The sequence below is a fragment of the Sinocyclocheilus anshuiensis genome, unplaced genomic scaffold (assembly GCF_001515605.1).
Source record: "Sinocyclocheilus anshuiensis isolate Anshui unplaced genomic scaffold, SAMN03320099.WGS_v1.1 scaffold19, whole genome shotgun sequence".
Lineage (NCBI taxonomy): Eukaryota > Metazoa > Chordata > Actinopteri > Cypriniformes > Cyprinidae > Sinocyclocheilus > Sinocyclocheilus anshuiensis.
Genome location: NW_015552523.1, coordinates 1,003 through 14,694, shown reverse-complemented (window position 1 = coordinate 14,694; position 13,692 = coordinate 1,003). Strand labels below are relative to the sequence as shown.

The 13,692-nt window shown below is 41.8% G+C and overlaps 1 protein-coding gene across 1 annotated transcript in view; it reads left to right on the top strand.

Annotated features, from left to right (window-relative positions):
• The window catches only part of LOC107663549 (chromodomain-helicase-DNA-binding protein 7-like), a 33,120-nt gene extending 22,391 nt beyond the window's left edge, over positions 1-10,729 (top strand). The window contains exons 2-3 of the mRNA XM_016453786.1: positions 7,815-9,769; positions 9,926-10,729. Coding sequence (XP_016309272.1) covers positions 7,991-9,769; positions 9,926-9,988 — 1,842 coding nt within the window. The 5' untranslated portion in view covers positions 7,815-7,990 and the 3' untranslated portion in view covers positions 9,989-10,729. The remainder of the gene's footprint in view (positions 1-7,814; positions 9,770-9,925) is intronic.
• Positions 10,730-13,692: the final 2,963 nt, after the last annotated feature.

The window sequence follows — 13,692 nt, the reverse complement described above, 5'->3', positions numbered from 1 at the left end:
CTGAATTCTGAATCAGCTATGATCAGGGATTCACTAATTACAATACTAAGTAAAATGCCTCAAATTTGAAGTACAATCTGGGATGTCTTTTTCTATCAATTCTTCAATAGGTAGATCTTATCTTTCATAAAGGCTGAGGTCAGGGATCTTGGGCCTAAAAAGGTTGGTGACCACTGCTCTAAAGAAACAGGATTCCCTAAATTATCGTCATTGATATCGTTATCGCAATAAATATCAGAAATGATCGTGATACATTTTTAAGCCCATATCGCCCATCCCTAATATTCAGTCATATAATTTCAAGTTAAATCAGACTTTTATTTTGACAGTTTGTCGTGAAGGTCTTTCAGTTTTAGTTTTAGTTTCAGCGTGTATTTGACTGTATTTTTTCTCAAATGAAACTGCATAAAGCTGGTGAAGTGACTCTCAGAGCAGCTCTGAAGATGAAGTGCATGTGTTCATGTCCTCATATATTGAGACGCAGATGCTGAAAACGCCGCGAGTCACGTGTGTTTGAGTTTGTGTATCAGATGAAACTACTCCACGCATTCACACAGACACACCGAACATGCAGACATATTAGCGACATGCACTGACTGATTGCTGTAACATTTATTTCTGTTGTGATTAATCCATATTGAGTAAAAATGTCCAGAGCTTATCATCATTATTAACATAAATTTTATCATAATCTCGATATGATATAATTTATCGCCCGATGCTAATTTAGGCTATTTATAGAACGGGCTTGGCGGGCAACTCAGAGACTCCATGCGGGCTACCAGGTGCCCACGGGCACCACGTTGGTGACCACTGCTCTAAAGGGATCAAAATGTTACTTTCCAGGGCTCCAGACTCATTCTTCCCACTGGTTGCTCTTTTGCGACTAACTTTCTCAGTTGGCCCTAAACGTACTAAGTCGTACTAACTTTCTCAGTTGGCCCTAAACAAGGCCATATCTGCAGAGTTTTGAACTAGACTATAAAACAGTAAGATACAATGACAAACTAGCTTACAAAACGTTTAACAAAAACGAATAACATGAGGCATGGCATACACCACATGCTGCATTATATACCGACTAATAAATTACAGAACGTTTAGCAAACACTGAGGTATCAAATAAAAAAATAAAAGAGAGCCTCCATAGCGTAACGTGAGGTAAACGGCAAAGATAACGAGCTTTTCAAAATTAAAACTAAAAGAAAAGTAAAACTAAATTTGCTGTCAGTGATGGTGCTTGCATGTTTTTTATTTTCCCACAAGAATACCAACATGTTCACCTTCTCTGGTTTAAGAAGCGGTCTTTTACTTTAGGTTGAAACTATCCATCGTTTCCTCAATATTCGCGTCCTTTTTGCTGCATGCGCGCGCACCTTCGTGCTCGTGCTGACGCGGCAAGTATAAACCAGGCTCTACACTCGAATCCATTTGGTCGCAGTCTGGAGCCCTGCTGATCTTGTGTCTTTTTCAGTAACTTGCTCTGTCGAAAACGGAGTATTTCCCTAGCCTTGCAATGTTTTTTTTTTTTTTATTCTTTTCAGCATCAGAACAGTTTAATACATTTTTACAAATCCAGCACAGTCTAAAAGTCTTCTTTACTTTTTTGGCCTCTACTAGTGAAACTGTCCCTATTAGGCTGTTGTCTTGGAGGATGCAAATATTGTACACTGCTTAAATATGTTTGTTTTGACCTGGCAAGGTGTTTTAGTGACTATGTATATTTGTGGTTGTGATTGGCTGCTGCTTCACTTCTTGTTCTGCCCTCTAGTCTGGGGCAAGCCTGGCCACCTACTCACTGCGGTTACGATGTAAGTGTGTACGTCATAGTGCTCTTGCTCTATGGCTTGTGCTCCTCCTGAGGGGTGTGGTGCTCCAGAAGGAGCCGCGCTGGCACTTCGCCACATCTGTCACTCTCCAAAGAGAATTGGGTGAACGGTCAGCCTGCTGGCTTAGACACCAAATCTGGTCATAGGGATTCAAATTTGCGGCTTTTGGCATGGCTCTCTAGGATCTCCCACTCTCCCCCGCTGATGCAGCAAGAGTAGCATAGCACTTTGGTGAATAGGGACTGATTTATGGCTGTGTTGAGACTTCTCTTCCTGCTCTTAACTAGAGCCGTGAGTAGATTAAAGCTGTGGTGCTGTCACCCACAGGCAGTAGGGCTGGGCGATATGACGATATTATCGTTTATTGACGATGTCTCGTAAGTATCGCGATGTCGATATCAACAGTCAGATAAGAAGACGATTATCGACATTTTCAGAAAAAATTACAAATGATAAACCTAAGTAGCAAAAAATATTTTACATAGCCCCATAGTCACCATACAGGTATTTTTGCATGCAAGAATGAAATTTAGTACGAGGGTTGGGAATCGAAAAGCTGTTCCACATTTGGAAATCAGATCAGATGCTTAAGATCAGGAATCAAATTCCTTGTTATAAAATTAAATTTCGATTCTGCTTCTCGATTCCTGTATGTGCATGTATTGTGATTTTCAAGAGATTCAACTGCAAGACGACGAAATAGAACTTACTTCTGCACTCGCGCGCTGTTTTCTCCACACACACACACAAAGCGTATGCACAAAAGCCACCTCTTATATAGGCCTACGCAAACACTGGACTGAGCTCACTTTCTTGCATTCTTACACATTCTAATAGATATATAAACTAAATTATATCAAAATATCCCATAAATACAATCGGTTATGTCTTAAGAACGTAAAAAGTTGAGAAAGAAAACAAGGGTGTATTGGATCCGTGCATTGACACCAGCCGCTGCCGCCAGTCATTAATGTTAATCAAAGAACAAAAGAAAAGAAAATCCCTCACTGATCTTGACTGAATCACTTTTGTAACCTCAGTTTATATTTTATTTGCCTGTTGTTCAGCGCTGACTGAACTGCCCTAATGGCAACGTGCATCTGTGTATGCGATTATTTTGGAGATGCGTTCCAATATAAATTAGCCTATTCTTATTTAGGGTATAGGCCTATTCTATTTTGATCTGCATTTTAATAAAAGTTAAACAGAAAAAATACAAATAGTAGCACTGCATGTGTTTCTGAATATTTAAACAGACTGTATAATGATGAAAAACCACAAACATGACAGTTTTAATTCAAATACGCAAATTTTCAGCGCACATTTCAGTGCAATATTTTTACAGATTTTTTTAAACAGTGTATACAGTATAATTGTTTTATTAAGCTGAGATATAGCACTATAAATTCTTAATTCATTTGCAACAAAACTATAAAGTTTTGTTGCAAACGGATGAAGACATTAGTATTCTCAGCTCAGCCCAACACTGAATATTAGATTGTGGGCGTTGTATTTTGATTAATAAAATAAAAATGATTAAATTACCCCTGCTTCTAAATAAATAGAGCAGTTATTTTTATTTAGTTAAAAACGGGCCAAAAGAGACCTCCGAACTAGTAGGCTAACAGAAAGGGGGAAAAAAAACCTTAACGTTTTTGCTCAGAATTTCTTTTTTAATCCCTGCGTGATTTGTCATACATGATAAATATCAAAAAGAAAGAGAAACATCAGAAAATAGGCATATTTTATTCAAGAAATTACTATATGACATCAACATGCATTTATCATTCTTACAATAGCTGCCAGAATGTCCAACTTCACCATGATGAACTTAAAATTGGGTTCTATTATTTCTCCTCAACAGTTCTCCTCACAAAATGAAATTCATTTCAAACACAAATTTTATAAGAACAGAGTGGAATCAGAATGAGCTTTATTGCCAGGTATGTTTACACATACGAGGAATTTGTTTTAGTGACAAGCTCCACAGTGCAACAGAATGACAGTGACAAGACAGGACAGGTAATAAAAAGAATAATATACAAATATACAAAATAGACAATAGGGCTGCACGATATATCGAAATATCGCAATATGCATATCGCAAAGGCGTGCGATATCTGAATCATTTTAATAATAGGCTACTTAAATCAAAACGTTGCAATAGGTCAAAGTTTTAGTTCGACGCATATAGCAGAGAATTGCTTGACGTTAAAAAGTTAAGTGCAATAAGTTGCAGAAAACAACTCTTTGCCGTCTCGTCTTGCTGCCTGACTCACACCTGAAGCGCGTGCACAAGCCGCATCTCGCACAGCGTATCTTCCGTTCTGCCGCACACGTGCAAATCACGAGCACAGAGAGACGCGTTTCAGCCGGCACGCGGACACAGAGTTGATTCGTCTTTCGCATCTCCTCATGTTTGAACAGACACAAACACACAGAATTGTCAATAGTACCCATCTCGACGATCATTCTCGTAAACGCAGTCGGTTATGTTTTACATGAATATAAACAGCTGAGAAAGAAATGGGATGTGTATCATTATACTGGATCCGTGCAGTCGGATTTAAAGGGACAGCAGCCTATAAATACGTGCTGCTGAATATGTCACTAATGTTAACAAAACAACAAAACTGCTATAACAAAGATTAATCTAAATTTAATTAATACAGTGAGCACTATGCAGTGTTATTTTACACTTAATTATTAAATTTCTGTACCTGAATACTACTGTTTATTTGATCTATTCTTGTAAATTGTGTATTTCTTTTTTTTCTTTTTCTTTTTTTTTACTGACTGTTCACTTGCCTTTAATCATGTTTGAACTTTCTCAGACTATAGTTTTTGCTGTGGTATATGAAGTACTTAAAGTGTATGGAAAGCAAAGTTACAATAATATAACATTTGTGTCATTCATTTTTTTTGTTTGTATGTTCACACTGATGTTAAAATGACATTTTCTGAACTGTGACGTTACTTTTTATGTAATGCTAAAACACTGCTGGTCACTTTCAGAAGTTGTAGTGATTCTTTCTTTTCCAAGAAAGAATGTGAAACAAATTGGTTATATAATTTTCATTTTTAAATATTTTTAAATATAATTGAAATTGATTTTACACCCTTTAAGCAATATCGTATCGCATAACGCTTTTTTCAATATCGCACAGCCCTAATAGACAATGTACAAAATGCAAAGACGCTAAATATAATATAGACAATTAAGTATGTACTGGTATGATATGTGCAAATTTGAAATGTAAAAAAGTATGTGTTAAATAAACAAATGTATAATAGTGTTATGTGTTCCACGTTTATTGTCGAGTGTTCATGAGATGGATTGCCTGAGGGAAGAAACTGTTCCTGTGTCTGGCCGTTCTGGTGCGCAGCACTCTGTAGTGTTGACCAGATGGCAACAGTTCAAAGAGGGAGTGTGCTGGATGTGAGGGGTCCAGAGTGATTTTGCCAGCCCTTTTGCTCACTCTGGATGAGTACAGTTCTTGGAGAGTAGGGAGGGTTGTACCAGTGATTCGCTCACTGGTACAGTGATATTAGCAAACCGCGTTCAGTTTTTAATTGTAGTGTCTGTTCTTTTACTGAACTAAATTATTTTTATTTCTATAAAAAATCAAAACGACGGTGGGGGTGGGGGTCGGTGCCACAGTGGGCAAGTGACGTAACCGGTGTTGCGGCTTAACACCAGTATAACCATTAGCACCGTCTATCGCGGCAAGCCTAGTGCATACGGACATCTATCTGACTGCTAAGTAGTGATTGTGTTTTTCAGCAATAGTGTGCAACCCTTAATTTACAGAGAAAAGAAGGTCTGGGAAAAATCTGTAGATGGAAAAATCCACATACAAGTTCTTTGTGCATTTTTCTTTTTTTCTACGTGTTACTTTGCACTTTTTGTTAGAAAATGTTTATTTACTATTTATTCAGGTTTTTTTTAAAGGTATCTAATATTTTGATACTTAATTTCCATGATCTAAATATTCTTAAAAATGTAAAGTTTGTTGTCATTTGGAAGTGTGTAGGCCTTCTTGCATTATTATGCTGTTACATTATGATTATATATTCTGTCACATAAAATGGCTTTTAAAATGACAATAATATCGCTTATCACAATTATTTCTGGCGCAATATATCGCACAACAAAAAGTTATCGTGACAGGCCTAATAATAGATGGCACTCGTGGTGGTAGTTAAACAAAGTTATATTTATTGAGTTTAAACGTGAATGTCTATGAAAGATTGTATTACTGTACTGTGATAAAAGAGAATCACAATGCTGAAAAAGCATTTTCAGAAACAACGTTTGGATTTGAAATCAAAATAATGGATAAATGTTGTGTTTGTGGTAAACGGCCGCGGATCAGGAGCGGACTGCAAACGCGTCCTGTGCGAAAGCAAAATGAGTCCGTGCTGCTTCTGCACCGCATACACATACTGTATACGCACTGCAGACGGAGTACGTGTGAACTTGGCGCAACGAATCTAGTTTAACATCTGAGGCAACGCCACAAAGAGCTCTATGACCAATGCATGGCAAAAAAAAAAAATCCCTGGACACAGGATTTTTTTTTTCTGCCATATGTCTATTCTAGAGACATTTTGTTACACCTTTACTTAGTGATTATTTAGCCTTATGTCTGTTCTAGAGACATGTTACTGCTTTTTGATAAAGCTCTATCAAATTCACACTGAATGCATTAATGACTGTGAAGCATGTCTGTGTGTCAAAATCATGATTAAAATCGAAATCGCAATATTGATCAAAGAAATCGCGATAGGTTTTTTTTTTTGTCCATATCGCAGAGCCCTAATATAAATCAATGGTCTTTTTCCTTACCTGTGGAATGAATATTTGCTTTGTGTGGTTTGTAGCAGTGACTTACCTAGTTTTACTCGCTTTTTTTCTCTCTCTGTCATTTGTTGCTATAGTGTTGAATAGCAATGAACTATGAAGCTTCATGTCCTCAGAACTTTTGTGGCACAGGTTTTTTAAGGATGCCTAAAACGCAACATGCTGAAGCTTGTTTTTCAGTGTGGCTCTTTGATCCTCAGATTAGGCTGGTCAGTATAGATTTTCACCAGGATAGTTTTAGCAGCCATGTGGCGAGGCCTAGAGAAAGAGGAAAATTGGGGGTTGGGTGAAGGAGAAGCCAGATGGGAGGAGTTTGAGACGGGGGTGGAATTTTTTTTCTTGTGGGGTAGTTGAAATTGAGGCGGCACATTCTTTGCCAACCCCCCTCTCATACATACGTAACACCTCCTACATGTGCATATTAACTCACTAATTCATATACACACATGGAGGTAGTTGTGGTTGAGTAGGACATCTTAGCAGGCTGCATTTTCCCCACCCTTGCCCGGTTTATCTCACATCTACATAATTCCCCCTGCTCATCTGATTATCTCACACTTGGGACAAGCTAGTTAGGTATGCAAAGTGTATATGAATTTGCATGTAACTCATACTCTAAAATGCTTCAGAAACTCAAAAATGCAGCCGGCAACAGGGCTGGTTTTAAGACTTGGCATGAGCAGGTGGGCTGCCTGCTTGTGTTCCTACATCTGCCTGCCTGGTCTGGCAGCTGCTGTTGTTTAACTACCACTGCTTCTTCTGCTGCCTCACTCTAAACTCCTTTGTTCTTTCCCCACCATCAATGAATTGTAAAGATTGAATGAATTTAAGTTTGGTGCCTGTGTGTATTGGCCCTTTTGTTTGGAAGCAGAAGGAACAGAGGGTGGGGACTGGGATCAAAGGTTGGCAAAGAGTCAGTTACAACTGATTTAACTGCAAAAAAAACATACAAAAAAATAACTGTCTCACCACCGTTCAACTGTTCTTGTATCACTCAACAGCTTTGACTCACTGGCTGAAAATTTAACAGAGTGGTTAAAGTTAACATAATGGAAGAGGCTTGCTCTCACCTAGAGCTATTTGTGTTAATGCTCCCTCTCTCTCTCTCCCTTCCTCTCCAGGTCCTGTAACCTGACTTTGCCTGACGCTGCGTTCTCTGAGAGAATTAAGGAAATATGGAGTGACATGCTGCAGATTAGTTAGCGGATTAGCGGCTTTGAGGACATCCACCTCTGTGTGAGCACACATTCCCTGTCCTGCTTCTGAAGCTCGGCTGCACAGCAGGAGCGCTGCAGCCATGGCTGACCCAGGTATGATTAGCCTCTTTGGAGATGATGGGAATCTGTTCTCGGATGAGTTGGAGGGCCTGGGGGACTGTGGCTACCCCCAAGGTCAGGCAAATCCCATGAGTCAACAGATGCCCCATGAGCACCAAGGCTACGGGCAGCTCCCCTCTTCTCTTCACCTCTCCTCACCTGCTGTACCTGGACAGGCCAAGCTTGGCCACCATTTTGACCACTTCAATCAGTATGAGCAGCCCAAGATGCATCCAATGGACCAGCAGGGGGGCCGGATGATGGGGAACGGACCAGTAAATGGCATGTCCCCTCATTCCCGCTATCACGGTCCTCCGCCTGGTGCGGGAGGGTCTGCAGGGCATCATGTCTACCCGGGAGCACAAGGAGATGGACTGAGCCAGTCATTCCCAGATGGCAGAAATGCGTGGGGCGCTCAAGCAATGCAAGTGCCCGATCAAGCTAGACCCACTTTCCAGCAGCAACCACCACAAGCCTCGTCTCATCAGCACGGCCCTGCCGGACCACAAGGACATGCCCACCAAATGGGCCCTTTTATCGGCCGTGGTGACTATGGCATGCAGGGCCACAACCAGACCCAAACGCCTCCCAGAATGAACCACTTTCCCCAAGGCCTCCCTCAGGAAGCCAATCACTTCATGGGTCAAGTGGGGATGACTCAGAATCCTGGCATGTCGGGACCCCCCATGCGTCACCCGGCACAGCCTCCTCAGCAGCATCAGCAACCCAATCAGCAATTTCTCCACAGGCCTGGCCAGGGTCCGGTTCATCCGGAGACTGTCGCCAGCCACAACCCACAGTTCCCACAAAGCCCTTCACGGCAGCAGCAACAACAGCAGCAGCAGCAGGTCATGGGCGGAAGACCCCTCCAAAACATGGGATATAACATGCACAACCAGCAAGTCCCTTCCAACACTGTAAACAGCTCAGGGCAGTACCCTCCCTATCCTTCGTACGGCAACCTTAATCAGGGATTAGCCAACACTTCAGGGATGAGTCCCAATTTGAGCCTTACCACCAGCAGCAACAGCAACCCTAATGCTACCGTGACCCTGGTGCAGCGCTACCCTGTCCCGACAGGGCCCCAGCACTATCCAACACCTGGAGCTCAACAGGGACCAATGCACCAGCAGCCCATTCTTGTGAACCAAATCAACACCCAGCCTATGCATCCAACTCAGAACCAGGCTACAGCCCAGCAGAAGCTGCAGCAACAGCATTTACCGCCTCCACCTCAGGGATCATACGCCTCGCCTCCTTCCATGTCGCCCATGAGGAACCTGGCTACCACTGCAGGCACCCCTCCTCCCCAGCAGGGCCGCCCACCCAGTGCAGGTTTGGGAACTGATGTGGGCGGCTACCCCGGCGTGCCGCATCAATCTCAAGGCCCAATGGCTCATGCCCAGAGAGGAGCCTGCCCCATGAATGCAGCTCAGCAGCATCCCCACCAACAGCTGCCATCACATCCCTCACACCCACATCCTCCACCAACCCAGATGTACGCTGCTTTGTCACCTAGTCACAGGGCCACGGGCGCTCAAGGAAGACCTCCAGCAGGACCGGGTGCGAACCACACAGAGCCGCAGGACCAGAGGCTGCTTGCCCAACAAGCCCAGCGCCAGCAGCTGCAGACGCCCCCATTGCCTTTCCAGCTGCAGCAGGTGCACACCCCTCCCTCGATTCCCCTGTCACAAACACAGCAGGCATGGGCACCTCCTCACCAGTCGCCTCCACCCATGCAGAAAGTGCCTCACATGCAGGTGAGTTGTGCAAATGAAGCATGCCTTCCATTGCCATTAAAAGTTTTTTGGAAAGTCCATGTTGTGCACGTGGGTGGCAGTAGGCCCATTTGAGGTTTTCTCATACCAGCTATGGTGCCGCCTGTGCCCCACAAGTGTGAAAATGGATTTTTACAGCTGTTTGTTTCCTCCTCGCTGCATATCCTGGCCCTCCCCAAGACACAGGCGCCACAGTGCTAATCTCCTAACCCCCACCCCTCCCCCCCTTCCCACTCTGAAGGGGAAATGCTCCCTTCCTGCTCGCAGTAACCATCACACTCCTCCCCCGTCTGCACTCCTTCCGTTCCCCTCTTGCTCTTGCTCAGTCTGTGTCTGCATAATTTCTGTCTCTCTCTCACTCTGCTCTTTCTGTTTGCTTTGCCTGTCTCAGAGGACTCATGCGTGAGTTAATGGCGTACAGCAGGATGCCTTCTGTTGGGAGGGTGGTGGAGTTAGCCAGTGGGAAAGGGAGGTTAGCAGCTCAATAGCTGCGTGTGTCACGTGCTTCTGATGCCATTAGTTTGTTTTGCTCTGAAAGCCTCTTTCTCTGGTGACCCATTCACACACAATGGCTGCTGTTATTCCAGCATGCACATCCTGCACATAGCATTTTTATGTCTCTTTATCTCACTCATACCACTGTTGACAACCATGGCTCAATGTCAGTGGTGGTGTCTGGCTGATTGTGTGATGATATATAGTTTTGTGGTTGACATTTAAGATCAGTCAGTATTAATTCATACACCTCAATTGTGACCTAGATGAAGCGCATAGACTTAAGTCGACTGCTTTCACTGTAGCTAATAAGCCATCTTGTTTTTGTGCCAATCATGAATTGCCTAAAGACATTTAATCCTAACATCTTTTCTATCTACTATGGTGTGATTTGATTTGAAGTTGGCATGAAATAAAAATTCAACCTATTTTCTATATGTTGCTGATCTTGTTAATCGCACATTTTTTCTGAAATTAATCATGATTAATCGCTATGGAATTGTTGTCTCTATGAATTGTCTCTGAACTCTTTACCTTTTCTGACTCTCTTCAGGTCTTGAAGTCTCTACTAATGAGCTGACTAGTTGAATCGGGTGTGTTAGATGAGGGAGACAGTTCTGGGCTGCTCCAGGAGAGTTTTGAAAACCACTGCATTTCAGAGACATGTTCTTAAATGTAACTCATATAACAAATACTTGCATGCACAGTTTTAAGGCAGCTTTAATTGCCTTTTGAGGTGAAGTTGGACTGCGTGAAGACATTCTGCATCTAAATAAACAGTTCTTGTCAAGAAAAAAGACAGATTCCGCAGTTGGGAGTGAGGTTGCCAACCCTAGATCCACCCCTATATTAATTGCATTAAATATAGGGATGAAACGATTAGTCGACATTAGGGATGGGTGATATCTTATTGTTTGCGATATACCGTTAAAAATTCTCCCCACGATAAGAATTAGTCTTCCGCGATAATAATGATAAAGTCTAGTTGTTGGCATATTTCTGTGTGCGACAGTGCAGAGCGACATGAAAGGCGGATGTGAAATTGAGGAGTCTATATCGCTAAATGAGGAGCTCGAGCTCCTTTTACAGTCTGTAACTGGTTTGGTTGGGGCTGTACAGTGCACAAAAAATCGGTCTGAATGTACTACAGTAGCACGTGTGCGATACAGTTTTGTCCAGCAAAGATATAATTTATTGACATGCTTTTTCTCCAAATTAACTTAACATAGTCGAGTGTATGAAATACTTCTTTTTGTGACCAGACGGGGTTTCATATTACAGAATGATAGTATTATATACAGTGATAAAGGCCATGTCGATTAACGTTGCATTATAGATATACTTTCCTTTATAAAAATACCCAAGATTGAAGAACACAGATAAACCATATATTTTGTGCAATCTTATGTTTATTTTCCTCAAGTTTCATCAGTTAAAATGTCTCTATCTCCGTTGTGCGTTTTATTCAGCGATAACTGGATACCTTCCTGGAGCGTCGTCAGTAGGGATGGGTATCGTTTACATGTTATCGATACCGTTACTTATCGATACTGTTATCGATACTATTTGGTGCAAAAAAAATATGAAGTGAAAAGTTGTTGAAAATTTGAAAGTTATTTTATTACTGCTGAACTTCAGCAACTGTATTCAGTGCTTCCCACACATAGACTTTACCTGGGTGGGCTGCCCAAGTATATATGGAGAAACATTTTTGCTTTTATTATTTTTATCCTCATTCTTTTTTTATCCGCCCGAAATAATGAAACCATCCGCGATCGATTAACTAGTGGAAAATCTCCCCTTGCCCTACACGTTTCGTATCTGCTCGTTCTGTGCGCGCGAGAACTGTTTACTCATGCTGACGTTCCCATGTGCGCTGCAGAGATGCAGCGGATATTTCACAAAGACACGGCTCGACAGTGCGGGCGCTTCAGTCGCAAATAAAAATAGATGTGCGCGAACTGTAAAATGTATTTAAGGAGCACGTGTGCGAATAAAGCAAAATCCCTCCGGGTGAGTTTTCTTAAATTGAATGTCATAAAATTCTTCAATACATGAAATGGTAAAACAAACGTCTTAATTATCATTTTAGCTCGCTTAACAATGCTTCAGACTGCTTCAAAGTGATTCTCAATCAATGAATAGTGCACATTTATGCCAAACGATTGTCTCTCTCGCTCTCTCTCTCTCTCAAATTACGCAAATGGATTCAAATCACCACACATCGCGTCTGTCTGTAAGCAGCTGCACAGTTGACACAGGAATTGTCACTTGCATAGTCGAGGCAGTGTCACATCGTCACTAAAGTTGATATTGCATTTCTTTTTAATTCTTGCCAGTGTTTAACCATTCAGTGCTCGCGCGCTCTCCTGGAGACTGTGCGCTCATGCACACTCACAGCGCACACACATAATGCCAGGTTCACATTACTCCGTTTGCAGTGCATAGTATTTTTTCCGCTCTCATGTTTACGGATTAAAGTTACTAGTATCAGTAAAATCTGTGTCCCATTCACTGAGAGAGACACTATATGACAAAGTAAGGAGAACTCTACCATTTAAATGCTGTAATTTTGCATAATTTACAATGCATATAATAATGCATAATATTAGTATGTAATTAAATGTAATAGTAGCCTATGCAATTAAAATGAATTTCAATAAATTAAAATATTGTTAAAAATCACACATTATTTGTTATTTTATCACATGTAGTAGACCATTTTTGTGCCGTGGGTAATAGGTAGGGTTGAGTATCGTTTGAATTGGGTATCTCGCTCTCGCTCTCGCTCTCTCTCTCAACCTTGTGTGACACGTAATTTCACAAACAGCGTGAGTGAATCACCGTGCATGCTTTCTCTTTCTCTCCCAAAAATACGCAAATGGCTTCAAATCACCACACATCACGTCTGTCTATAAGCGAGCTGCACACTGCACAGTTGACACAGGAATTTTCACTTGCACAATCGAGGCAGTGTCACATTGTCACTAAAGTTTATAAATTGCATTTCTTTTTAATTCTTGCCAGTGTTTAATCATCAACGCTCACGTGCTCTCCTGGAGACCGTGCACTCATGCACACTCGCAGCGCACACACATAACGCCGGGTTCACATTACTCCGTTTGCAGTGCATACGTGGTGTGTATTTTTTCCGCGCTCATTTTAATGGATTAAAGCGTTCACTGCACAAGGTTGCGGTCCGGCAGTGTGTTCAGGAGCAGTGCGTCTGCAGCACTGCAGAGATAGTTTCTGCACCGAGTCTATTGCTGTGCTGAATTAAAGTAACTGCGCATTGTTTGCAGTAAATATTAACATGGATTGACACGAAAATGTAGTAATTACATCATAAATGCATATTATTAAAGTCTACCATGTTCCACAGTCAACACATATGGCTTTTTGGCTAGGTT